General features: G+C 36.7%; 1 protein-coding gene across 3 annotated transcripts in view; it reads right to left on the bottom strand.

The window, feature by feature from the left end:
- Positions 1-4,186: 4,186 nt before the first annotated feature.
- The window catches only part of LOC136025322 (serine/threonine-protein phosphatase 5-like), a 132,591-nt gene continuing 110,566 nt past the window's right edge, over positions 4,187-26,211 (bottom strand). For all 3 annotated transcript variants that reach the window (XM_065701231.1, XM_065701232.1, XM_065701233.1), the window contains exons 10-11: positions 9,834-9,915; positions 4,187-4,283 (exon numbers count right to left, since the gene is read on the bottom strand). In XM_065701231.1, coding sequence (XP_065557303.1) covers positions 4,224-4,283; positions 9,834-9,915 — 142 coding nt within the window. In that variant the 3' untranslated portion in view covers positions 4,187-4,223. The remainder of the gene's footprint in view (positions 4,284-9,833; positions 9,916-26,211) is intronic.

The raw sequence follows: 26,211 nt of genomic DNA, 5'->3' as shown, positions 1-26,211 counted from the left end.
TAGAAAAGGTATTGGCTGCGTTCAAGCTCACCATATAGTGGGTCGGCTTATGAAACAAGCTGTTGCTCAAAAAGTCTCCTGTATTGTTTGACTGCTGACATATCTAGTGCTTTTGACAATGTAATTCATTCAAATGCTTTGTTTTCTCTAGTAGCCTCAGGTGTTAACCTTTCTATTGTTTCCGTGCTTAAGTATTAGTATGCTAATTCTTCAGTTAGGGTGGAGTGGAATGGTACTGTAGGGGAGTTTATTCCTGTTAAAAAAGGCGTTAGGTAAGGTGCCGTGTTATCCCCGAGCATATTTAAATGTGTTTTAGCTCCTTGTCTCCAAAGCCTTCAACTGTCAATTTTTTACAATGATAATTTAGGCATTAGTCAAGTTGCATATGCTGATGATGTTCTGCTTCTTAGCCGGACAAAACACAGTCTAATTACCAACTTTGACCGGCTTTCAGCCGCACTATCCACAGTAGGCCTTTCAGTTAATGCCTCCAAATGTGAGTTTTTGTGTTTTGGGAGTCCTCCATCAGCATCACCTCTTTGCTTGGGCTCTTCAACTATACCATGTTCAGCGAATATTAAATGGTTGGGTCTCTCTTTTTCCACGTCACTTTAGTCTACTTGCTCCGCTATTACGTCCAGCGTGCTGAAAATTATGCGGGTTGGTTACGGAAAAATTTCACCAAATCGTGGTCGGTATAACCGAAAAGGACTATGCCGTCTTTATTCTAGTTTTTGTGCCCTGCTGTTTTTTATCTTTCTGGTTTTGTCTTCCTCCTTCGCAAGAAGGATACAAAGAAAATACGCTCAGGATATTTTAAGTACTGCAAGTATTTGCTGCCTCAGCCTCGGTGGTATCGGAATCATACAATCGTTTCTAAATTTGACATCGTTGATGCGCCCTTGCGGCTGAAACATTTATCTAATGATATATCTCTTAAAACTCAGCAAATGATTGGTGTTTTTGACCCTCTTTGGCCATTTTTTGAATTGAGGTAATTTATTTATGTTGTATGTTGTTATGCTGTTATGGTATTTATGTTGTTATGTTTTTTTTCTTTTTTTGTGTGTTTACTCCACAGTTTAATGTATTTTGTGGGTTATCAATAAATTACTATTATCATTATTATTTGCGTTGCGTAACATAACCGCTTTTAAATTCGTACAGCTCAATCCTTTTTATACCTTATCAAACAGTTCGTGGTAACGAACTGTAGTAAGGAGCGACCCGGCTCAATAGTAACCAAAACTCTAAAAAATGGAATTTTGGTACCAGTAGCTACATCAAAAGAATCTAATTTTAATGCTGATTTTAAATATATAAGTTTCATCAGGTTTAGTCTTACCCATCAAAAGTTACGAGCCTAAGAAAATTTGCGTAATTTAAGAAAATAGGGGGAAACACCCCCTAAAAGTCATAGAAACTTAACGAAAATCACACCATCAGATTCAGAGTATTAGAGAACCCTACTGTAGAAGTTTCAAGCTCCTATCTACAAAAATGTGGAATTTTATATTTTTTGCCAGAAGGCAGATCACGGATGCGTGTTTATTTGTTTGTTTGTTTTCTTTTTTTTTTCCAGGGGTCCAAAAAATTGGAGGGCACCTAGGCCCCCTCCCACGCTAATTATTTTCCCAAAGTCAACGGATCAAAATTCTGAGATAGCCATTTTATTCAGCGTAGTCGAAAAACCTTATAACTATGTCTTTGGGGACGACTTACTCCCCCACAGTCCCCGTGAGAGGGGTTACAAGTTCAAAACTTTGACCAGTGCTTACATACAGTAATGGTTATTGGGAAGTGTACAGGCGTTTTCAGGAGGATTTTTTGGTTGGAGGCAGGGGTTGAGAAGAGGGGGGTATGCTGGGGGAACTTTCCATCGAGGATTTGTCATGGGGGAAGAAAATTTCCATGAAGGGAGCGCAGGATTTACTAGCATTACTTAAAAAAAACAATGAATTAACAGAAATTATTACCCATATGAGGGGCTCACCTCCTCCTAATACCTCGCTCTTTACGCTAAAGTATTTTTAGTAATTGCAACTATTTATTCTGTAGCTTTTGTGATTCAGGGGTCATTCGTATTGAATTGGGACAAAATTTAAGCTTTAGTGTAAAGAGCGAGGTAAGGACGAGGGGGCGAACCCTCTCATATATGTAATAAAAACATGAGAATAAAAAAGTTCTTTACGTAAGCTAATTTATAAGTTACGTATATCTTTTACTTATAAAAAGATTCGTAAAAAATTAAAAGTTCTAGTTGTCTTTTTAATTAGCCGAAAATCGGAAGGCAACTAGGCTTCCTCCACCGCTCTTTTTTTCTCAAAATCATTCGATCAAAATTATGAGAAAGCCATTTAGCCAAAAAAATAAATACACAAATTTCGTTTTAATTATTCCTCTGCGGAGAGCCAAAATCAAAACATACATTGATTCAAAAACGTTCAGAAATTGAATAAAAAAACCAGTATTTTTAAATGAAAGTAAGGAGCGACATTAAAACTTAAAACAAACAGAAATTACTCCGTATATGAAAGGGGCTTTTCCTTCTCAACGCCCCGCTCTTTACGCTAAAATTTTTTACTGTTTTAAAATGTAGAGTTAAGAGAAAGAGTCAAACTTTAGCGTAAAGAGCGGGGCGTTGAGAAGGAAAAGCCCCTTTCATATACGGAGTAATTTCTGTTTGTCTTAAGTTTTAATGTCGCTCCTTACTTTCATTTAAAAAACTTGTTTTTTTTATTTAATAACTATAAGTACCACATTAATATATACTTCATGTGCATTAAATCTCTTGAAATAACACCGTCCTACACATCTGCGATGGTTGAAGCCATTTCGATTTATTGCTATGATCTTAAAAAAAAACTGTTCTTCAATCTTATGTGCTTCATTTAAAACGTCCTCATAACTTAGGAAGAATAGAACTTCCCCAGGAACTGAACATGAGCTATTTCTACTTGAAACCCCACTGTGTTGACAGGAGAAGAACAATTGCCGGAAATCAGCTTTAAAAGAGTCTATGCCAGGAAAGTCAGCTTTCACTGTAAGATCACAGCTAGAAAAGCAATTTCAGGAAGGCTGACACTCTTCTATTTTAATGTCCAACTTCAATTGATTTTGATTAGCCATAATTAAGAAGTATAGGCTATCCTTGGACGTGACTAATCCTATTATGGTCCTCAAAGCAGCTTAGCAAAACATAGCCATAGCTCCATTTTGAGGAGAAGGGGGCACCCTAAAAAAGCCATTCCCTCCCATTCTAAGCGGTATATTTATTACACTTTTCTTTGTTTTGAGGGAAGGGGGGGTCTAAGCCTCGAGGCCAACCTTATGGTTGTCACCAATGCATTACTAAAAAGAAAAGATTGCAACGAGTTTATATTGTAGAAAAAAACAAAGGTTAATATATATATATATATACATACATACATATATATATATATATATATATATATATATATATATATATATATATATATATATATATATATATATATATATATATATATATATATATATATATATATATATATATATATATATATATATATATATATATATATATAAGGTTAATCTTTTAAAGATGGTGGAAGACATGGTATTCTGCCAATCTAAATGATGACTTCACTTTTTGACAAGAAATAAGAAACCATAAATCCATTTTGATGCTCTAAAATGCGTGAAATTCGCAGATATATTTTTTTTGGTCGGACTATTTAGTATAAGAACAAGTTAAAGCCCACCTACTTCCCCTAGAAAAAGCTGCAAGTCTTCACCCCAGCCATGACGCACAAATTCATTAACACATCCATACAGTCGAAGAAAAGTAGTATTTTTCCTTATAATGAAACATATATATGTATATATATATATATATATATATATATATATATATATATATATATATATATATATATATATATATATATATATATATATATATATATATATATATATATATATATATATGTATATATATATATCCTTATAACGAAACATTATGGTGTCTTAAACAGCTTTCATACGCTTAAAAACCTGTCCGTATAAATCATTTCGCCACTTTCGCCATATAAACCTGTAAATCATTTCGCCACTTTCCAAAAATTAAAATAGCAGTACACAGTCACCGTTTCCAACTAATTTAGCCATGAACTACGTCGAGATACAAAAGTATTAAAACTAACAATGAAACGTGACGAATTTAATTTATAACAAACGTTTTGCTACATAAAAAAGTTCATTATAGAATTTGCATAGGCCATTGCTCCAACAGGTGGATGTGCCTGAAAAAAAGAAGAATACAATTTCATACTGCGAATAAAACTCTCAAATAACTGCAAATAATAGTAGTGTATCCAAATACAATTGAAAAAGAGGTAGCGAACCTTCTAAACTTCCTTCTGCTACACTTAAAAAGAAGAAGCGATGACAAATTGGGTTTTTTAAGACAAAACGAAAATGCTGAAAAAACACAAATCGAATATTTCGAAAGGACAACCGGTTCTTCGACGTGAACAAAAATATTTAAGGAAAATGCCAAAAAGGGTCAAAGAAAAACCAAAAACAAACGTGGAGAGTCAATATGAAAAAAAAACAAAAAACAATCAAAATCAATGAAGAACCAAAATGAAAAATTGATAAATTTAAATAAAAGCCAGGATTAGAAGAATCAAAACCACGTATCTAACAGCCAAATAACTTCTTCTTCAAAACAAGGAATACACAAAAGTATATGCAGAAATATGCAGACATAAACAAGCAACAAAGGGAAAATCACTAGGCTTACTGCTAACAACGCACTACTGTGCCTATTCATTTCAGCTCAACACAGCTTTGCATACTCCTTCTCCACTTAACCCTACTCGGAGCTTCATTTTTTGACCGCCCCCCATAACAAGTTTCTTTAAATTTTTTCTCACGACCCCTTTTAACCTCATTTAAGAATTAATTGCACCTTGGGTGATTCATGCCAATTTGTCAAAAAAAATAAAAAAATAGCAGCATATAATCCGTGTTTCATGATCCATTAATCTTCACTTTCCTCTAATTAGAAATGTGAGACCGAGGCTAACTTTTCTAAGAGTTTGACCTAGAAAGCCGGTTTTCATTATGTACCTCCAACAAGTACATCTATAATGATGAGTAGGGATATAAGCTTAGTAAACATTCATAAAACATAATAACTTCAGAACACAAGTGCAAAAAGATGACAGACGTTTAAAACGGGTCAATCTGTATCAGTAGTTCCCAGCCAACTTTTGGCCATGCACCCCCAAGACATTTCTAAAGTCTTGATGCCCCCTCGTAATATTTAAACTTTTTTATTCAAAATTTTATGTGCATTGACCTGAAGGAAGCTTAAGAGGCCATTAGCTTTTTTTATTATTATTATTATCAATTAGACATATTCTATACGAATGAAAATATTGTCTGAATACATTTTTTTTATACAATGTGTAACATTATTGCAATAATATCGTTATCTTTTACGCTCTTTAGATACAACTAAACGTGACGTCATTCACATAAAAAAGTTTTTTTTTCAAAATTAAGAATCTGACTGTAAAGTAGTCAAGCCGAAGGGTAAACGTCCTGCACATGATCCAACAAAATACTGGCATGCCCCACCGATGTGACCTATGTCCCGCATTGGCAATCACTGGTTTATATTGAGCTATCTTCAATGCCTGTATTTGAAATCAGAAAACCACGGCCTTGGTTCAAACGACTATTTAGGTCGTATATAGTTAATTCTGGAGCATCTAATTAAAATCCATACCCAACCTTCCTAAATTGAACACAGTGGACCCGTCAATATACCCACTTTTCAAGTAAATTAATTTCCGATGTTTGTCAACTATGTTGAAAGGTTTTGTGCTTTGCATAGGGATATTCCACTTAGGCTATTCAGGGCTTCGTAGTTTCTTCATATTATGCTTTTACTTTCTGATTGCAAATATATTTGGAAAATAAAGATCTTGATGTAAATCTCCTCTTTCACGTCTTAGAAGCCAAAGATGAACCTTCCCCTTACGAAAGTAAATAAAAACTAGGAGTTTTTCTGTCAAGTTCCATTTTTGAAACTGAGGATGAAAAAAAAAAAGTTAAAATTAAAATCAAGTTGGTGGACTGTGATGAAAAAGTTGAGACCCATGGCTATTGGATAAAAAGCTAAGACAGATAGTCTGAGTGAGAGGAACAGCTGGAATAAGACATTTTGATAATTGTATAAAAATGATGTCGTTTCACTTGTAGATAGATAGTCTATCATCCATCCATCCTAGGGCAAAACTAAAGTAGGTAGGCATGGAATAAAGGTAATTCCAATAACCTATGAGTTCTATGAGTCATTTGAAGGCAACTAGAGACGCCAAATAGAAGGTTTTTAAAAGATTTATAACTGACCGTGTCCACAGGACTTTGAAGGCAATTGGACAATTGAGTTTGTTCTTATTATATGAACTTTGCCTAATGTTAGTCTAGGAAAACTATGAAAATTTGGGGCGTACCTAAAACAAATTGTTACACAAATGATTCTTTCACTGCCCGACCACAAAATATGTGCTGATCCAGAATCTAAAAAGTTTGCCACTCTTGCTCTTTCACAAATTTGAGTTTTTTTTAGTTTGAATTTGAGGTTGAGGCAAAAACTTTGACTGAGTAAATACCAGCAAATGTGATCAGATATGTCATTTCTATACTCTTTTTTTTTTTTGCTAATGAACACGAAACTAAATGTTTAAAGTCAAAAGAATTGTTAGACGCTTACAGCTTTGAGAGATAGAGTGAGGTTGGGGGAGAGATTCAGCCTGATGCATATTAAATTTGACCTATGGCAAAACATTTGCAGCCTTGCGCCTTGGTAACAACCAAGACTTGGACCAGGTAAGTTCATTGTGCCTGAAGTCTTAGTTTTGTGAAAGTGAGTAAGAATGAGGAGGTGAAGTTGAAACGCATATTTGGCAATAAAAAAAATGGCTTTCTCTCCAGCTTGGTCAGCATCGGCTGAAGACTGGTACACTTTACATCCCGTGTCATTAAGGTAGCCACACAGCATGCTGCTGATTGCCTAATTTTTTCTATGTTGCTAAGAAAATCATCTTTTTTACTAAACAATGAATCGGCGACTTAATGGTGATCTTAGGACAGTCTTTAGACCTGCTCCTCCTCCCGTGCGTCTAGTATTTGATGGAGGGTCTACATAAATACCCGTCAAACGCTATGAAAGCGCGTCCACATCTTTGCTCCACGTAGTCGACGTATTTGGCGCAGATATCCGCGTACATGCTGCATTTCTCCCAAGGCAAACGATATAGAAGGGCCCCGCCATCTTGTACATACTGAGGTTCATTCAAGCTTTTCATCCAAGCAATCTGCCGTTGGTTGTAGACCTTCAACTTTACACCAAATCGCACTGGCAAGTGCCAGTTTTTCTGCCAAAAGAAGAAGACCATTCGGCTTAAATAACAAAAGTGGCGGGAAGCAGGGTTCTTACTTGAAAAACATCTGGAGTAAAAATCTATGGCGAGGAAACTGAAGAATTCCTAGTCAAAAGTAGAGAAAAGCAAGGCTGTGTTCTCTCTCCAATCCTAATTAATTACTGTATAGACTGGGTGCTAGAAAATGCCCTAATGCACCACAATGGTTCCCAAATTGGAAAAATCTGTCCTTGACCGACTTGGATTACGCTAATGATGTTGGACTCCTCTCTGACCCTGAACATGCTCAAAAGATGCTAGATGATATTATCGAATGGTCAAGTCTGATTGGACTTAAAGTAAGCACAAAGAAAACTAAATTTATGGTCATGAACCAACCGACCCGAATATCTTTGAGAGTGAACTTAACTCAGTTGTAAAGGGTTGAGTGCTTTACCTACCTAGTTTGCACTGTATTAGTTTGCTCCATACTTTGCACTGATGGTACTTCAGACTTAGACATCCAGCAAAGAATACATAAGGCGCAGTTTGTTTTCGCATCTCTTGGAAAGCCCCTTTGGCACCGCCGAAAAATTTCAATTCTGACTAAAAGTCGAATATATACGGCTCGAATCCTACTCTATGGATGTGAAACTTGGTCCTTGAAACTTCGACACGAGAGAGCACTATCTGCTTTCGAACATGGATGCTTACGCCAAATACTTTGAATTCGCCCGCAAGATCGTATATCTAACTCCGATATTCGCCAACTCTGCAAGATTAGGAGAGATGTCGCTACCAACGTTAAAAAGCGCAACTTAGAATGGCTGAGTCACGCCCTGCGAAGACCACGAGAATACCTGCCCCGTAGAATCCTTCTAGTTGAGCCCTGCGACTCTTGGAAGAGGCATCAATGAGGGTAAAAAGAAGAACTGGAGGACCCTGATCAAGTCTGACCTGGATCCCATTGGGGGCTTTAAGAAATTTGGACATAGATGGTCGGCCCAGTGGCTCCCGTTCACAGAGCAATTTCGTAAAACCTGGTCGAAAGAGGTAACAAGGATCCTGGATGCCGGGCGAGGCGGAAACGCCTGGCTCCCGCAACAAGTAAAAGTACAAATACAAATGGCAAATGTAAGCAATTGTATATAATATAATTTATGATACTCTATTTTAATTTTATACATGTTTTTTAGTTATATTCTTTAGTTTTAGTTTCTTCTTCTTTGTTTACGCTGAAGACACCTTGTTATACACAGGAGAAATATTCATTGGATTTTTGTTGTTTCTCTTCGGTTTCATTTACTAGCCATAGGCCTGTTTGTCGTATTTGTATCCATTTCTTTGTTTTTGGAAACAGTGGTTTCCAAGTGAGTTTTTTTTATTATAAAAAAAAAACTTTACTTTTTAATATTCAATGCGTTCAAAACCTAAGGCCGTACTTAAAACTATCGTAATTTTACAGGTGAAAGAAAACAAAGTTTTAAGTTTTTATGCGAGTAGAATATTTTGTTCACAGATTCTGATGAAAATCTTTGTAAAAATACAGTGTGTAGTTGAAACATTTTCTAATTAATTGCCAAATTTGGTAGAAATTAAGGAATAGCTTTTTGGGGGGGATGTACCAAAGCTTCCAGGGATCTTGAAGATCTAATCTAGGGAGCTAATTATTGCAATAGTTATAGAGAATGAGAAACGACAGGTTCTATCATACAGAATTCTTTACGAAAAATTTCGAAAAACTTTTGCTTCCCACGACTTGTGTCCTGGTTGAACCTCATTGAATTAATACTAATGAGACTGTTTTAAAGAGCTTTTAATTTTAGTTATAATGGTCGTATTTTACTATAGGTCTTTTTTGTCTATTTATATATGTTATGCTGAGGACGGCCCTTGGATATAAGGTCGAAATATTCGTTTGAGTTTGGAGCAAGTTTCACGGTCTTAAACATTTTTTTTTTGCTTTACCTATTCTGTTTATGATGGGAAGTCATAGTGGTCTTTTTTGTTATTTGTTTCTCCCTTTGTAACTTATTGTCGAAAGATCTTGACATATCCACTTTTGTTTAAGCATGGAGATATAAAAGAACAAATTAAACAAAAAAGTAGCACAAGATCAAAACTTACCAGTTCTTTTCACTGTGTTAAAAATTTCCTCTATTGTTTTACCTATTCTGCTTATGATGGGAAGACATAGTGGTCTCCGTTGTTATTTGTTTCTATCCACTTACATATCCACTTTGTTATTTGTTTTTGTTATTTGTTGTTATTTTCGTTTCTCCGTTTCTCTTCATTGTTATTTGTTTCTCCCTTTGTAACTTACTGTCGAAAGATATTGACATAACCACTTTCGTTTAAGAATGGAGTTATAAAAGAAAAAATTAAACAAAAAAGTAGCACAAGATCAAAACTTACCACAGCTTCAAAAGTTGTAAACGATGGCTTCATATCTTTTCCATTCATGGTTATAAATGCACCTTTATTGCCCATAGAATCACTGAAAAAAAGAGAACCAGATAGACTCATAAACTTCAATGTCTATAAGGACATTCCCCAGAAAATAAAACCTCTTGCAAAAAACGTCAAGGGTAATTTTGGCACGAAACGATAAATAGCTTTTTAAAAGCCATTTTGGACACAGAAAGTGTTTTGAGGCTTTACGTAAGCAGGGAAACCTTCCCTTTGCAATACTAAAACGATTCAAGCTAAAACTTCCTCACCTAAATTACAGCTTTCATAGATTCTATATTTGACTTATAATCAGATTGCCTAACCTTTATTTGATTAACACCCATAATCGCAGGTGCACAGACTACTCGTTCATTTTTTAAACTATGTGCAAATAAGCAAAACGCAGCATTGTCATCCCCCTTCAAAAACAGGTGAAGGCTTTAGTTCACTCGTAATTCTGGTTATATCGTTGGAATCAAGGATGGGCGGTAGTTCATTGTGTAGGCGGGGAAGGGGGTGCCAGATGCCTAACAGAGCGCATTTCAATTCATAATTTGTATAAATCCCCATTAGCCTTCACATAAATATAGGAAAGGGTGGGAGGGGATTAATCTCTCATCTCCTTTCATTTAGATTAAGGCTGAAAAAGGGTGCTTCCGGGAGAAAATCTCCCGGAAGCACCCGGAGAAAATCCCTCTTGATATTCGGGAATATTTCAGGTCTACGCATATATTATGAGAGTAAAGAGTAACATTCAACCCTAAAACCAGCAGAATTCATTCCGTATAGGAAGGAGGCACCCCTCCTCAACGCTCGTCGTGGTCGTAGAAACTTTGGAAGATACTCATTTAATCAGAAACTGAGACTGCTAGTGCCCCTTTCAAAAGTAAAAATGATTGGAGAGCAGCCAGCCCCTGTCCTAGAACTCTTTTTTTATATCTGGTCCTTTTGCAACCCCTTCGGACATTATATCAACATTTAAAGGGTGAGCCCCAGGAATAAGAGTCGTAAATTCTTTATAGATCTATTTCATAGTGAAAAAACAGGGAGAGGTTATGTTTGATCTTGGGAGTACAGTGGCGTGAAACAGTCAGGAATTATTGTCTTGGTCAAGAAGACCATCAACATTTTGCTGTGAGAAGAAGGAGGGGATAGAAGCCCAGAAATGAACAATAAAATTTTTTCCTGGCCAATTCAAAAAGTATAGCCGTAAGTCCCTGGGCCACGCGGACTAATATACAAAAACATATTGAAAAGATCGGTCCTTTTGGAATTGTCGCTCCTCCAACAAAGGGGTTTAAAAAAAAAGCGCCAGATTTTTTCCGATTGGCCTGAAACCTAAATGAAACCTTTGGCTAAGGGGACCCAATGCAGAATGAAAATAAAAGAAATATTTCTTCCCCTCATAATATAGCCCAAAAAAGTACCAAAAACATTTGTCCAACTTTCTTCAAATAGAAGGGGCTATTTTAGAAACTTGAGAGGAGAGAGGGGTCATTCTATTAAAAATTGAAAGTTCTTCTGTCCTTTTTAAAGGCCAAGAGCTACTGGAGGATAATCAGCCTCCCTCGCAGTTTCTTTTCTTCTATCCAGCCCTCCTCTAACCCCTATGATAACGAATCAAATTTTGAGATAACTGTTTGGTTCAAAAACTGCAAATGTCTAATAATTTTGGCTTAGGGGTTGATACCACCCCAAAGTATCAATGTTAAACTTTATCTTACCCTGCTATGGTAACTCATATTACATATGGGATTAATGAGTTATATAATGTCCTATACATAATGTTTCATATTATGGTATTTAAAATAAATGACTTGGCCATCATATATTCTGCATATATTTTAAAATATCAGTTGAATATTCCAAAATTCCTTATTTTCTTCATTATTCTAATTTGTAACGCTTTTTTTGTTACTACTCCATTTTGTATGTGGGCAAGATTTCCGGGGGAAAATTTCCAGGTGCTGGGGTTCATTTCCCACGGGGGGAGTAAGTCACCGTATAGCCCAAAGTGAACAAAATCTAAAAACACCGTGTCCTTCAGACAAAATATAGAAAGAGCTATGGGGAGGGGTAGAAGTTAATCCAACATTTCCTTCATTTAGACTAAGCCTGAATAAAGGTGGCTTGGGATGATACCTCCCTTGTTACGACAGGAAAATTTTTCTAACATTTATTTTAAAGCTTCATTTAACTTAACAGATTTGCTTCATATTTCGTAATCTCCTCATTCATAAACACGGTGATGTGTAAGTAAGCATCAACAATTATGAAGGAGGGCAGTGGGTCGCTGTGTAGGCGGGGTGGGGGAGGCAGATATCGCAACGAGAATGTTTTAATGCCTAAATATCCTAACTTTCATCAAGCTCTCAGATAAATATATTATGGATTTTAAGGAAGGTGAGAGAGTGGGTGGAGGTAGAAATTAATTATGTAGTCCCTCTTGATTCTCAGGAATATTTTTGACTACGCCACTATAAAATATTACGTTTATCTACCCACCGGGAATTTCTCTTTTCCTATTTATGTACAATATTTTTAAACATATATATTCAATATACCGTGTTTAAAATCAGATAGCCCTACTGTAGAGGTCGTTATAGCTTCAGCCGCGTAGAAAATTTCGATCCATATGAACAATTATTCCTCTCTCCGTGCAACCAAAATTCTACAGTGAAGATACTATTAAGGACTATTCAACAAAACTAGCGAGAAACCAAAAAAGAGAAAATAATTTCTGTTCCTTTGAAGTCTTTATGTTGCTTCTACTTTTAGTTAACAAAACTTTTCTTTTATTTAACCATCAAATAAATCTCATTAAACAGAGTGTTTCCGAGCTACAAGTTTCCTAAGGAATGATTTATAGGCGATTTCAAGGAAAATAGGGGATCATTTCAAAGATTAGCCTTAATCTCTAAGCTTTTCAGGCTTTTAAGAAGCGATAACAGTATGATACCGCGCCTAAAACGAAACGGCATATCTCACAACTTCCAAATTTTAAAGGCGAGCAAAAAGAAACTGAATCCCATACAACACAGTAGGTTCTGTCAATAATGGAGAGGTAAAAAAAAAATATTTCCGGCGTATGTAAATATCCTTAGTATACCAAGGACACTGAAATAATACAATTTTAGTCCCCAAAACCCAGTGATGCACACCATTGTAGGGACTCTGGACCTACCCAATTTTTTTTTAATTTTTTCTAACTCCTGGGTCTTTCTTATTCAAAATCTCAATTTTTTGAATTGGGCTCCACAAAAAAAAAAAAAAAAAAAAAAAACTGCGCACGAGCCTGCCTAGGCCCATCTTAGTTCTAATTATAGAGGAAAATCACGATTTGCCAGTATTTGTCTTTCGGTTTTCCCAAAATTGTAAGGTTTTTAGGGCAGTGTCATACTTCTGTCACTGTTGCCATGCTGAACCATGAAAGTAAATAAGTAAAAATAATTAGCTGTATTTGACCATGTTTTTAGTCCGTAAGGATTAAAAAAAAACAATCTATTGATTACCAAAGACAACGTTCTCTTTTTCAAACGGTTTATTCGCACATGATTATAGTTTATTTTTTGCTGATTTTCGACCGCCCCCCCCCGTGGTATATTTTCAAAAAAAATAATTCGACGACCAGTACCAAACCTATACCAAAAACTATATTATACAGTATAATAAATTAAATTATAAATTATAGTCAGATTTAATTCCTGACTCTTTCCAAATTTTTTAAGGTGTGCATGACTGTGGAAGTTCCCACTTAACGAATTCAAACACTCAGGTCTTTTCCTGTCCTTAGTATTTTAAGCTTTTCTTGAAGAAAAAAATTTGTTCAAGCATTTGAATAAGAAAAAAAATGATAGGGCGTAGCTGAACAAAAATAATAATGTTAATTACAATTTTTCTGTGACCCTCTATACACACAAAAAACACTGTAGAAGGTATTAAGAGAAAAATGAAAAAAACAAGACCTGTCATGAGAAAATATAGATAAAACACACCTTTAAACAGAATAAGTGTTTAAACGATTCGCTTGAAAAGTTCCTAAAAAATCGTATTAAGGAAGACATATCAATAAAAATTAAAGAGCTTTATTACATCTATCATTAAACCTACAAAACATGAAATTTATTTTCTGGGAAATATAAAAAAAAATCCATACGGTCGGGAAACAAAGATCCAACCAGGTGTAAAAAAAAACAGTTGGTTTGAAAAATAAATTAGTTAATAAAAATATGCCAGGCAGTCTTGGAGCTAGAGGCAATACATTTTTTTTATAGCTAACAGTTTCCCTAATATCCTAAAAAGTAAATACCACCGTGAAAATGCGACCGTTTTCAAAAACAGTCGAGCAATCACTGTCCACTCATTTTAACACTAGGGACAATAACCAGGATTTCAAGCACAGATCAAATTCTAGCCTATTGAAGGAGTGGCAATGCCACATGAAACTGTCACATTTTCTGTTCATTTTAGACTTTATTTCAACATTCATGATTAATTCCGTTCTTTCAGTTTGATCTCTTATGCAATTAAATAAAAAAAAACTAATTTTTTTAGCTGAAAGTAAGGAGCGACATTAAAACTTAAAACGAACAGAAATTACTCCGTATATGAAATGGGTTGTCCCCTTCGCAATCCCTCGCTCTTTACGCTAAAGCTTATAATTGTTTTAAAAAGTAGAATTGTGGCAAAGAGTCAAACTTTAGCGTAAAGAGCGAGGGATTGCGGAGGGGACAACCCGTTTCATATACGGAGTAATTTCTGTTCGTTTTAAGTTTTAATGTCGCTCCTTACTTTCAGCTAAAAAAATTAGTTTTTTTTATTTAATTTCTGAACGTTTTTGAATTAATGCATGTTTGGTTTTGGCTCTCCGCACATAAATTATCAAAATGAAATTTGTATATTAATTCTTTTTTGGCTAAATGGCTTTCTCTTAGTTTTGATCAGACAATTTTGAGAAATAAGGGGTGGAGAAGGAGGCCTAGTTGCCCTCCAATTTTTCGGTTACTTAAAAAGGCAACTAGAACTTTCAATTTTTAACGAACGTTTTTATTTGTAAAAAATATACGTAACTGAAGAATTAACTTAAGTAACAAACTTTCATAACCTTATATTTTTATTATGTATACGAGGAGGTTTGTACCCTCGTTAATACCTCGCTCTTTACACTAAATCGTAAGTCTTGTCCCAATTCTTTAAGAATGACCCCTGAATCAGAAAGGCCATAGAATAAATAGTTGAAATTACTAAAAATACTTTAGCACAAAGAGCGAGGTATTTATCTCCTCCTAAATACCTCGCTCTTTATGCTAAAGTATTATTAGAACCCCTCATATTCGTAATAATATCTGTTCGTTTTAAGTTTCAATGCTACTCCTTCCTTTCATTTGAAAAAAGTTTTCATGTTTATTTTTCATTGTTTTCTTATAGTAATGCTAGAAAATCCTGCGCCCTTTTCATTGAATTTTTCTTCCCCCATGACAGATTCCTCCAAGGAAAGATCCTCCAACATAGCCCCCTCTCCTCAGACCCACCCCCAAATAAAATAAAATCTCCCTGAAAACGTCTGTACACTTCCCAATAACCATTACTATATGTAAACACTGGTCAAAGTTTGTAACTTGCAGCCCCTCCCTTAGGGATGGTGGGGGAGTAAGTCATCCCCAAACACATAGTTATTATGGTTTTCGACTATGCTGAACAAAATGGCTATCTCAAAATTTTGATCCGTTGGCTTTGGGAAAAAAATGAGCATGGGAGGGGGCCTAGATGCCCTCCAATTTTTTGGTCACTTAAAAAGGGCACTAGAACTTTTCATTTCCGTTAGAATGAGCCCTCTTGCGACATTCTAGGACCACTTGGTCGATACGATGTCCCCTGGGAAAAAGAAAAAACAAAAAAACAAACAAATAAACACGCACCCGTGATTTGTCTTCTGGCAAAAAATACAAAATTCCACATTTTTGTAGATAGGAACTTGAAACTTCTACAGTAGGGTTCTCTGATACGCTGAATCTGATGGTGTCATTTTCGTTAAGATCCTACGACTTTTAGGGGGTGTTTTCCCCTATTTTCTTAAATAATGCAAACTTTTTCAGGCTCGTAACTTTTGATGGGTAAGACTAAACTTGATGAAACTTATATATTTATAATCAGCATTAAAATGCGATTCTTTTGATGTAGCTATTGATATCAAAATTCAATTTTTTAGAGTTTTGGTTACTATTGAGCCGGGTCGCTCCTTACTTATAGTTCGTTACCATGAACTGTTTGAACTGATTTATGTTAGGATATAAGTTTCAATTTTGATGTTGCTTTAACGTTATCAAGTAAACATGGGAAAGGCAGGTTACGGACAGGAACACAAGTAAAATTTAATCGTTTGATGTCAGGACGAAATTTTGAGCGCCAAAACCAGCAGAATTAACATAAAAATAGCACAAAAAGAAAATGCGTGTCACGCAACTGAATTAAAATAGCTCCGTCTACCCTAGCTACTATTGTGTATAGCTTTTTGTTGAGGCAGGGGAGAGAAAAGCTAAAAAGGAAGCTTGTTTCCTCTGCTTTTATTGGTACTTTTCCCGCGTATCCACCCACTGTAGATTTTTTTTTAATAAATATACTCATGTTTAAAGACCAGGTTAACATTAATACCCATGTTTAAATTAACCCCATGTTTAATTAATACCCATGTTTAAATTAACCCATGTTTACAGAACAGAACTTGCTTTACAGCAGTGAAGCCAATACAAGTACTGGGGACATAGTGGATTGTAATGGCCACTATCCCTTTCGAGTCCCGGCGCCGGCACTTTTTTTCAGCTACTGGATATTTGGCGGAGTTTCTTCAAGATGCCGGTGTTATTGATCAATTATGTACACCTGGCTGTTAAGTAATACTATAGAAGATATTTTTCTTCGGGAATTCTTTTTTACAAGATGTTTTCCCCTCAAGACATTACTCCAATAAAAACAAGAGCTAAGAGCTCATATGGCACTTGTGACGAGAGCTAAGAGCCAAGAGATCATATGGAATGAGCTCTAACAAAATTCTATGAATCAATAGATTGATTTAAAAAGGAAAATAAGAGGCTTAATGCCGGTCAGGATTTAAAATAAGAGTTCTGAGTCACGATGTCCTTCTAAATATCAAAATTCATTAAGATCCGATCACCCACTCGTAAGTTATAAATACCTAATTTTTTCTAATTCTTTCTCTCCCTCTAGCCCCCCAGATGGTCGAATCTGGGAAAACAACTTTATCAAGTCAAATTGTGCAGCTCCCTGGCACGCCTACCAATTTTCATCGTCCTAGCACGTCCAGAAGCACCAAACTCGCCAAATCACTGAACCCCTCCCCCAAACTCCCAAAAAAAAAAGAGCGAATCCAGTACGATTCTGTCAATCACGTATCAAGGACATTTGTTTATTCTATCCACCCAGCTTCATCCTGATTCCTCTACTCCAAGTGTTTTTCCAAAATTTCTTCCTCCAGCTCCCCTAATGTCAAAGGATCTGGTCGGGATTTGAAATAAGAGCTCCGAGACATGAATTCCTACTAAAAATCAAATTTCATTAAGATCCGATCATCTGTTCGTAAGATAAAAATACCCCAATTTTCACGTTTTACAAAAATTCCAGTTTCCCCCTCCAACTCCCCCCAATGTCACAGGATCTGGTCGGAATTTACAATTATAACTTTAAAGCACAAGATCCTTCTAAATATCAAATTTCATTAAGATCTGGTCACCCTTTCGTAAGTTACAAATACCTCAGTTTTCAAAATTACCCCCCCCATTCCAACAAAGAGAGCAGATCCGGTCCGGTTATGTCAGTCATGTATCTTAGACATGTTTCTATTCTTCCCATATAGTTTCATCCTGATCTCACGGCTTTAAGTATTTTCTAAGATTTCCGGTTCCCCCAACTGCCCCCCCCCCAATTACGCTTGATCCGGTTGAGATTTAAAATAAGAGATCTGAGTTACGAGGTCCTTCTAAATAGGAAGTTTCATGAAGATCCGATCACTCCTTCATAAGTTAAAAATACGTCATTTTTTTCTATTTTTCAGAACTACCCCCCCCCCCCCCCAATAGAGCGGATCCATTCCAATTATGTAAATCACGTATGTAAGACTTCTGATTATTTTCCCCACCAAGTTTCATCCAGATCCCTGCAATCTAAGCGTTTTCCATGATTTTAGGTTCCCCCACCCCAAACTTCCCCCAATGTCACCAGATCCGGTCAGGATTTAAAATCATTGCTTTGAGACACGATATCCTTTTAAATATCAAATTTCATTGAGATCCGATCACCCGTTCGTAAGTTAAAAATACGTCATTTTTTCTAATTTTTCAGAATTAACCCCTCCCCCAACTACCCCAAAGAGAGCGGATCCGTTCCGTTTATGTCAATCATGTATCCAGGACTTGTGCTTATTTTTCCCACCAACTTTCATCCCGATCCCTCCACTCTAAGTGTTTTCCAAGCTTAAGGTTTCCCCCTCCCAACCCCAACCCCCCAATGTCACCAGATCCGGTCGGGTTTAAAATAAGAGCTCTGAGCCACGATATCCTTCTAAATATCAAATTTCATTGAGATCCGATCACTCGTTCGTAAGTTAAAAATACCTCATTTTTTTCTAATTTTTCAGAAATAACCCCCCCAACTACCCCAAAGAGAGTGGATCCGTTCCGTTTATGTCAATCATGTATCTAGGACTTGTGTTTATTTTTCCCACCAAGTTTCATCCCGATCCCTCCACTCTAAGTGTTTTCCAAGTTTTAGGTTTCCCCCTCCAAACTCCCCTCCCCCCCAATGTCACCAGATCCGGTCAAGCTTTAAAATAAGAGCTCTAAGACACGATATCCTTCTAAACATCAAATTTCATTGAGATTCGTTCGTAAGTTAAAAATACCTAATTTTTCCTAATTTTTCAGAATTATCCTCCCCCCCAACTACCCCAAAGAGAGCGGATCCGTTCCGATTATGTCAATCGTGTATCTGGGACTTGTGCTTATTTTTCCCATCAAGTTTCATTCCGATCCCTCCACTCTAAATGTTTTCCAAGATTTTAGGTTTCCCCCCTCCACCTCCCCCCAATGTCATCAGATCCGGTCGGGATTTAAAATAAGAGCTCTGAGACACAATATCATTCCAAACATCTAATTTCAATAAGATCCCATCACCCGCTCATAAGTTAAAAATACTTCGTTTTTTCTATTTTTTACGAATTAACCGGCCCCCACTCCTCCCAGATGGTTAAATTGGGAAAACGACTATTTCTAATTTAATCTGGTCCGGTCCCTGATACGCCTGCCAAATTTCATCGTCCTAGCTTACCTGGAAGTGCCTAAAGTAGCAAAACCGGGACCGACAGAATTGGCGATTGCTATATGTCACTTGGTTAATACCAAGTGCCATAAAAATGATTACAGTACCCCTTAATCCAATGTTTTACTTAAGGAGATGACATAGGTTTTTTAGTGGGACTTACACGAGACAATTTTTGAATTCTCAAATTTATTTTCATTGCTGTTAACACACAAAGGCGTCTCGTTATGTGATCTTTCCAACAAATTTTCAGGTTTTCAACAAAGGATTAAGGACACCAAATATTTCCTGTTACACAGTTTCGTTTGCTCCCTTACCATGTCCCATTAGAATATGAATTTGGCATTTAAACATGGAAATTCACCAGTTAGGTTTCAAAATGAGTCGCGACCGAAGATATCCTAAGAAAGATTTGATCCGAGTCGACTTAAAGGTAAGATTATAAGTACACTAAGGACGGGTGTAGCCCCCCCCCAAAAAAAAAAAGATATAGCGAGCCTACTTAAACTGTAGCTGATATAATTATCTATTTAAAATTAACAAGTAAAAACCTAACCCCTCCCACCTTTGCATGGTTCTCTAGGTGATATAATAAGGTCAAATATGCTTTGCTGCAAAAATATATTTTTGCAATGCCAGATGCAGTCGGTAAAAGAATCAAGAGGTGATAAACTAGGTCACCCTAGTGTTACTTAATTAGGTAGGGAACATTTCCGCATTGCGAATCTTACCCATCAATATTTAATGAATAAGGAAGCATCTGCTATCGTGAACTGGATTAGTTGGTTTTGACCAAATACATTACTGCTTCTAATGGATTTTAATAGCTAGAGTAAAATGCAAACATAAATGTAACATATTTATGCAAGGGGTGGATAGTTTTTTTTAATGGTAAATACTAATAGTTAAGCAAGAGTTTTTTTGAGTATAATAATGAATTATAGAGTAAGGCCCCCATCCCGCTTAAATACTGTAAGCAAGAGGGAGTAGGTATTCATTTTGCTGTAATAAAAGTACAGTATTTGTGGCTGTGCGTGGGTTATTAGAAGTGAACCTAATGAGGAGCATGTTGAAACTAGGCTCGAGTTATTAGGAAAACTAAAGATTTATTCTTTATTACAGGAAGTTTGTTCCTGTTATTACAGGAAGTTTGGTGGTGCATTTGGGAGGCGTAGGTGGCTACAGGTTCGTAATTGGAAGCAAATATAATGGGGAACATGTTGAAACTAGGCTCAAAGAAGACAATACATGTTAGAACTAAGATTTTTTAGGGCAATTATATGGAAAACTGAAATATTTATTCGAGTTAAATTTAGCGGGGGATAAGTTGAAACTAGGGTCAAGTTATTATGATAACAAAAAAATTAATTTCTACTTCATAAAAAACTCTAGCTACGAAGCCCCCCAACCCCGACAAGAACGCGAAGGTGAATGAGAATATGGGTACTTTTGTGTTCTCTCTACAAAGCGGCAAACTCGCGGGGGTTTCACTACCAACCGTGCATGGTGTGGAAGCGACTACTTCACAAACATCTTTGCAAGGCGAGAATGTGTCCACTTCTGCAGACCCCCAGCCCCATGCCAAAGATCTTGGGCCTTCTGTGCCCTCATTACAAGGCGGCAATGAACAGATGGAGAACCCCGTCGCGAGTAAAATTATTTGACAAGCATAGATCATAAACCAATATTTTTTCGAAAAGTTCATCAGCTTATTATATGCTTTAGCGGTAAAAACTTTTTGATTTTACGCATTGTAGGTGTTCAAATAGTAGGACATCGAGAGGACCCTTGTTCAACGCCTCTGGGAGGAAGGTTTGAGGGCACTGCCCATCCTAAAAATAGGTTTTTCATCACGTTAAAAATAATAAACTATTTTAGAGAATAACAATACCATTTCAAAAGAGGATATTTTCGTTAACTAAAAGGTGAGAATCCCTGAGCTCCCAGCTTAATAATAATATTCTTTTTCATGATGAAAACCATATGTGTTTAAGAAGAAAATAACTGTTAATCTTTTTTTACAGGTTCCCATTGAAATGCCAGGGGTTTAGTTGGATTAATTGGAAGTTGGATTAACCAGTTACTAGCAGGTTTCTCTGGCGAAGATGCGAACATAACCCGGCAAATGGATACCCCTCCCGTAAGTTTAACAATTTCAGACTCACCACTTTTGTTTCTAATCTACATTAATGATCTTGTTGATGGTCTTCGTCCCCATATTCACCCTGTTCTTTTTGCTGATGACAGTAATTTTTTCATTGCTGCGGTGGACCTGCCATCTGCCACTTTTATAGCTCAAGGTCTTCTTGATAAAGTAAAGGATTGGTGCTGGTCAAATGGTATGGCTCTTAACAGCCGAAAGAGTGCCATTGTCAACTTTAGGACCCCTTACCGCATGAGAGACGTACGGGAGCCAATCACCCTGACTTTTGGGAATGATATTATACCACAAGCTACTATGGTGAAACTTCTTGGTGTGTATCTTGACTGTTTTCTTTCTTTTAAACCGCATATAACTCACACCCGTTCCTTAATACTCCGCCAGTCTTCATTGTTGCTCCGGATTAATTCATTTCTTCCTCCTGATATTATGGTTTCTCTTTATCATGGTTTTATTCATCCTTACCTTTCTTATTGCTGCTCTGTCTGGGGCAATACTAATAAATCTCTTCTCTGCTAACTTCAAAGAGCCCAAAATAGGGCAGTGAAGGCTACTTTTCTTCTCACTCGGCTTTACCCTTCCTCTGATCTTTATAATGATACTGGAATAGCTCCGCTGGATCATATTATAGGTAAAATACTCTTTATTTAGCGCATTCTGCTTTTCTAGGTACTCTTCCACCGACCCTGCAGCAGTTTTTCTCAAGGACAGGCTCAGGTAGGTACTTTTCTTCTTTGCGTAATTCTTCTCGACGATTTATTTTACCAAAACGATCCTCTACAGCAGCTCAGAGGTCTCCTGTATATCAGTCAATTCTATTATGGAACTCCATCCCTTTGGATGTCCCTCTTTTTCTTTCTGCAAAGGCATTATTTCGTCGGGTCTTTCCAGTTAAATAATTTTTGTCTCTCTTTTAATTCTATCCCAATTTGTATGTCACTTCTCTTCTTTTAAAATCTTGTCTTGTTCCAGTGTTTTTTTCTTTTTTTTTGTATATATTTTATAAGTGTTTTTTTTTTTTTTTTGTTCTCTGTGGCCCATTACAAGCATAGCTTCTTGGGCCTATTAATTGATTTACTTTTGTAATAGTTTTCTTTAGTATTAATAAATTGACTTTCTTGACTTTCTTTCAACGAAATTTCAAAAGGTGAGGGAAACCCTATTCAATACTATTGCGAAGGGGGGGGGGGGTTCTACCCCTCAAAAATAAAGCCATAGGTTTTTTTCAGATTAATAGCCAGGATTTGTTATGTACCTTGTTCGGCACCCCTGGGAGGTGGTTTGATCCTAAAAAATAGAGCTATATGTTTTTTTTCAGCTTAATAAGTGGATAGTACAGGAAAAGAGCTTTGTCCCCACAAAAAATAACTACAGACTAAAAATATATTCTTTTTTGGGCTAATGTGTTCCTTTTTACTGATTAAAACTAAACAATTTAAAAGAGAAAATAATTTATTATTTTTAGGTTCACTTAGCGACATTATCGCCAACTCAAGGGGCCTAAAATCTCTACGATAACACTGACTTGCTAATGGAGACAGAACTGGCCCTAGAGGAAAGTGAGAGGGAGGTGTAAATTTATTTAGTGTTGGGTGAACCCAAACAGTGTACCTCCCCCAAACTTTGTTTAGATGGTCTTGTTAGCTGATCTCGGGCCTGACAAGGATTATGAATGGGTGGATTATGAGCTAACACCAAACAATCCCAAGAAAGTGCGATCAGATCAGAGGGCGACCATCCCTTTCAGTACTCATAGTGACCGTGAGGAGGGAGACCAGGGAAAGCAGGACAAAGAGGAAGCGGTTCACCCCCTATATTACCTGATTTTTATCTCTGTAATTCGAACTTAGGCACTCGGCAAAGTTTTTATTTTTTAGAGCTGAATTGGGGGATCCAGTCAACACTCTTACAGCTGGTAGTATCTATTCGGATCCAATGGATATATTGAACTGATAACTAGGCAAAATTTGAACCCTTATTGATAGACAACTTAGGGAGGCGGGTGAACGAGATAGTATTAAAGCATCCGTCAGACAATTTTAGGGAGTATTTTCAATATGGTAGATAGCTATAATGAAAAAGGAAGAGGATCAATAATTTTATTATCGAGCGTTTAGACCTTTATGTAACAAAATTAAAAAAAAATGTTTTAAGAAGTGGGGAGGGGAAAGGGCTGTAAAATATAATGCATATTTAAAGGGATGTAAGGGCGTATAACAAATTTGCTTCGATACGGGGCTAGAGTGCTTCACGTATGCGGTCCTTGTCGCAGATCATAAGCCGCTGAAAAATAATGCTAGTAAGGCAAATTAAGACGATTTGGCAGTCAATGGGGGTGAGAAGGATGCAGAGTTTCTTAAAGCAGATTTTAACAGTTTAAAAGGGCCATATCCTGTAACAATTAAAAGAATAGAAACTTTTGAGAAGGCTAACAAGCATTTAAAAATTGATATTACGGTGTTCAGTATGACACAAAACTTGAAGAGGGTCAACGTAAATAAAGAAAGGGTGTAATGTATTCAGTGAGGGCTCCGTCCATTGAATTGGTAAAGCACGGGGTATGGCTTCTTGACGAGCCTGCTAAAGAGCCCAATTCAATCGGACATTTTCGAATTAAAAACATTAGCCAGGTTGTAAGTCAAGTAACACTTCACATCCAGTACACTTCACGTAATTATTGACCGATGCGTCTATCATGTTTCCAAACAGAATTCAATTAAAGCACTACTCGAGGCACTGGAAGCGTAATGGGTACCAGTCTGTGGAGACGGTTTCGGGTGACAATGCCATCTTGCAGTTCAAGAATTTTGAAAATTCACTCTTGCAGAGCGACAAGGTGGGATTGGACATAGAGAATGAACTCACAGATGTGTAAGATCCATTGAGATCTAATCGTGTAAAAGAACATGAAGCCATTGATATCTCCTATGGACATGCACAAAGAGATGCTAATAATACCATGCAATTGGTAGAGGTTTTCAAGACATTGGGTGGGGAAGATTATGTGGGCGGGGCCATGGTTTCATTTATTAGTGTGGGCAGGGCTGCATAATACAAATTACCCAAAGAGTCTATTACCAGAGGATGAGTTGGCTATTAAAAAGAATAACATCTGTTGGGTTGGTAAAGGGAAATTTGTTGAGGGTAATGGGAAAATCCCAAGTCCGCAACCCTGATCATTTAAGTAATCCAATTTTATGGGGAGGGGGAGTGTCTTTCGTGGACTGGCAAAATAATCTTTCAAAAGTTAAGCAGCTACACTTTCTACCGGTTTACATCCAAAATTCCAACTATGATTTGAAATTCATATTACCAGCGTTGGCACGTTTGCACACAGGTGAAGTTGTAGATAGCGCATGGGTAAATGGTTCTTCTTCTTATAATATCACACCTAAATCATCTGAGAAGCTGCTAGTCTTAGATTTCAATGGAAAAAAATTGATAATGGTAATTCGTGCTTAAGTAAGACCCGTTTTTTAGATTCCTATAGTTTTCCCCCCAAATCCCTAAATCAATTGATTCAAATACAGAAAACCGACGATTTGTATCGCTTCCCTCTCCAGCGCTTTCCAGATGATAGAATATATGATTTATTAAGGTGTTAGGGCATATACCCGTATGAGTGCAGTAACTCTGCTACGAGGCTAGGTGATGAAAAATTACCCCCCATCGAAACGATTTATGATTCCCTTCACGACTGCCAATGCACCACTGCCAACTGAAAATGCGGAAATCAAAAAAAGTCTGCAAGGGGGCGGTTACACATTATGTGAAGGAAAATTTCGACATGACTTTCGTTCCAAGAAACGAATGTCATGGCGATTGGCTTTTTAAAATTTATAACTACACGGTTAGAGTCGAAAAAAGTACCATGACAGTCATATCGGAGAAGGTCTATGTATGTACAGGCAGTGTAAAGGTTCTACCGCATGGTCATTAACTAACTTTGGACAGGGATATATGTGTACAGTACAGACACAATCTCGGTTTGAAAAAAAATCAATAGCAGGCGGGAGGAGGGCCCATCCCAACAGTTTTCTGTCAGTCCTGATCTCAGCAGTATATTCATGTAGCGTTTTGTATACATTTACGCAAGGCGGAACCGTTGCTGTATCTAAACAGCGTATAATATTATACTATTGTTACCACCACCGGCCCGTTCCAGCCCTCGACCGTCGCAGATGCCACTACACCCTCCGGGGAGGATCCAGACTCATCCGACCGGCCGACGCGCCCTCCGGTTGGGGGCATTTCCTAAGTGTGTTTAATAGTTAGGTTTTTTTAATGTTTAAGTGCTTATTTTTTGTTTAAATATGCTGTTTCTTCCCAATTGCTTATGTAAATATGTTGTTTAAATAAATTATAGTACATTTAATGACATTAAAGTAAAACATGTATTTTGTTTTTTGGTGTTTTTGAGCATACAGAATTAGTATTTGTTCAACAGATTGAGAATAAGTTCGATTAGTTGTATTTGACATCGATAAGTGTTATATGTATCAATTTAAGACTCCTTTCAGATCATTTCTATGCGGGCCATGAATGTCTGGCAAAACGGCACTTTTAACGGAAATAATTCAAAATCGGGATAAAAGTTTTTCAGACAATTCAAAAAAATCTAGTATTGCAATAGCGTGTTGCAAGATTCCTATGACAAAATAAAGACTATGGCACCAAACACAAAATTCATCTGGGGCGACTTGACGTGTCTAATATTATTGATCGTTATTGATTATTGACGGTTTAGCTGAATCCACTGAAGAAAGGTCTCAAAAGATGCTATAATTATTCACGGTCCGATCACATCATAAAAATTTCAAAACCGATGTTCTCCAAAATCTCTTTCATCAA

The sequence above is a fragment of the Artemia franciscana genome, chromosome 3 (assembly GCF_032884065.1).
Source record: "Artemia franciscana chromosome 3, ASM3288406v1, whole genome shotgun sequence".
Taxonomy (NCBI): domain Eukaryota; kingdom Metazoa; phylum Arthropoda; class Branchiopoda; order Anostraca; family Artemiidae; genus Artemia; species Artemia franciscana.
This window is presented reverse-complemented; position numbering and strand designations above follow the sequence as displayed.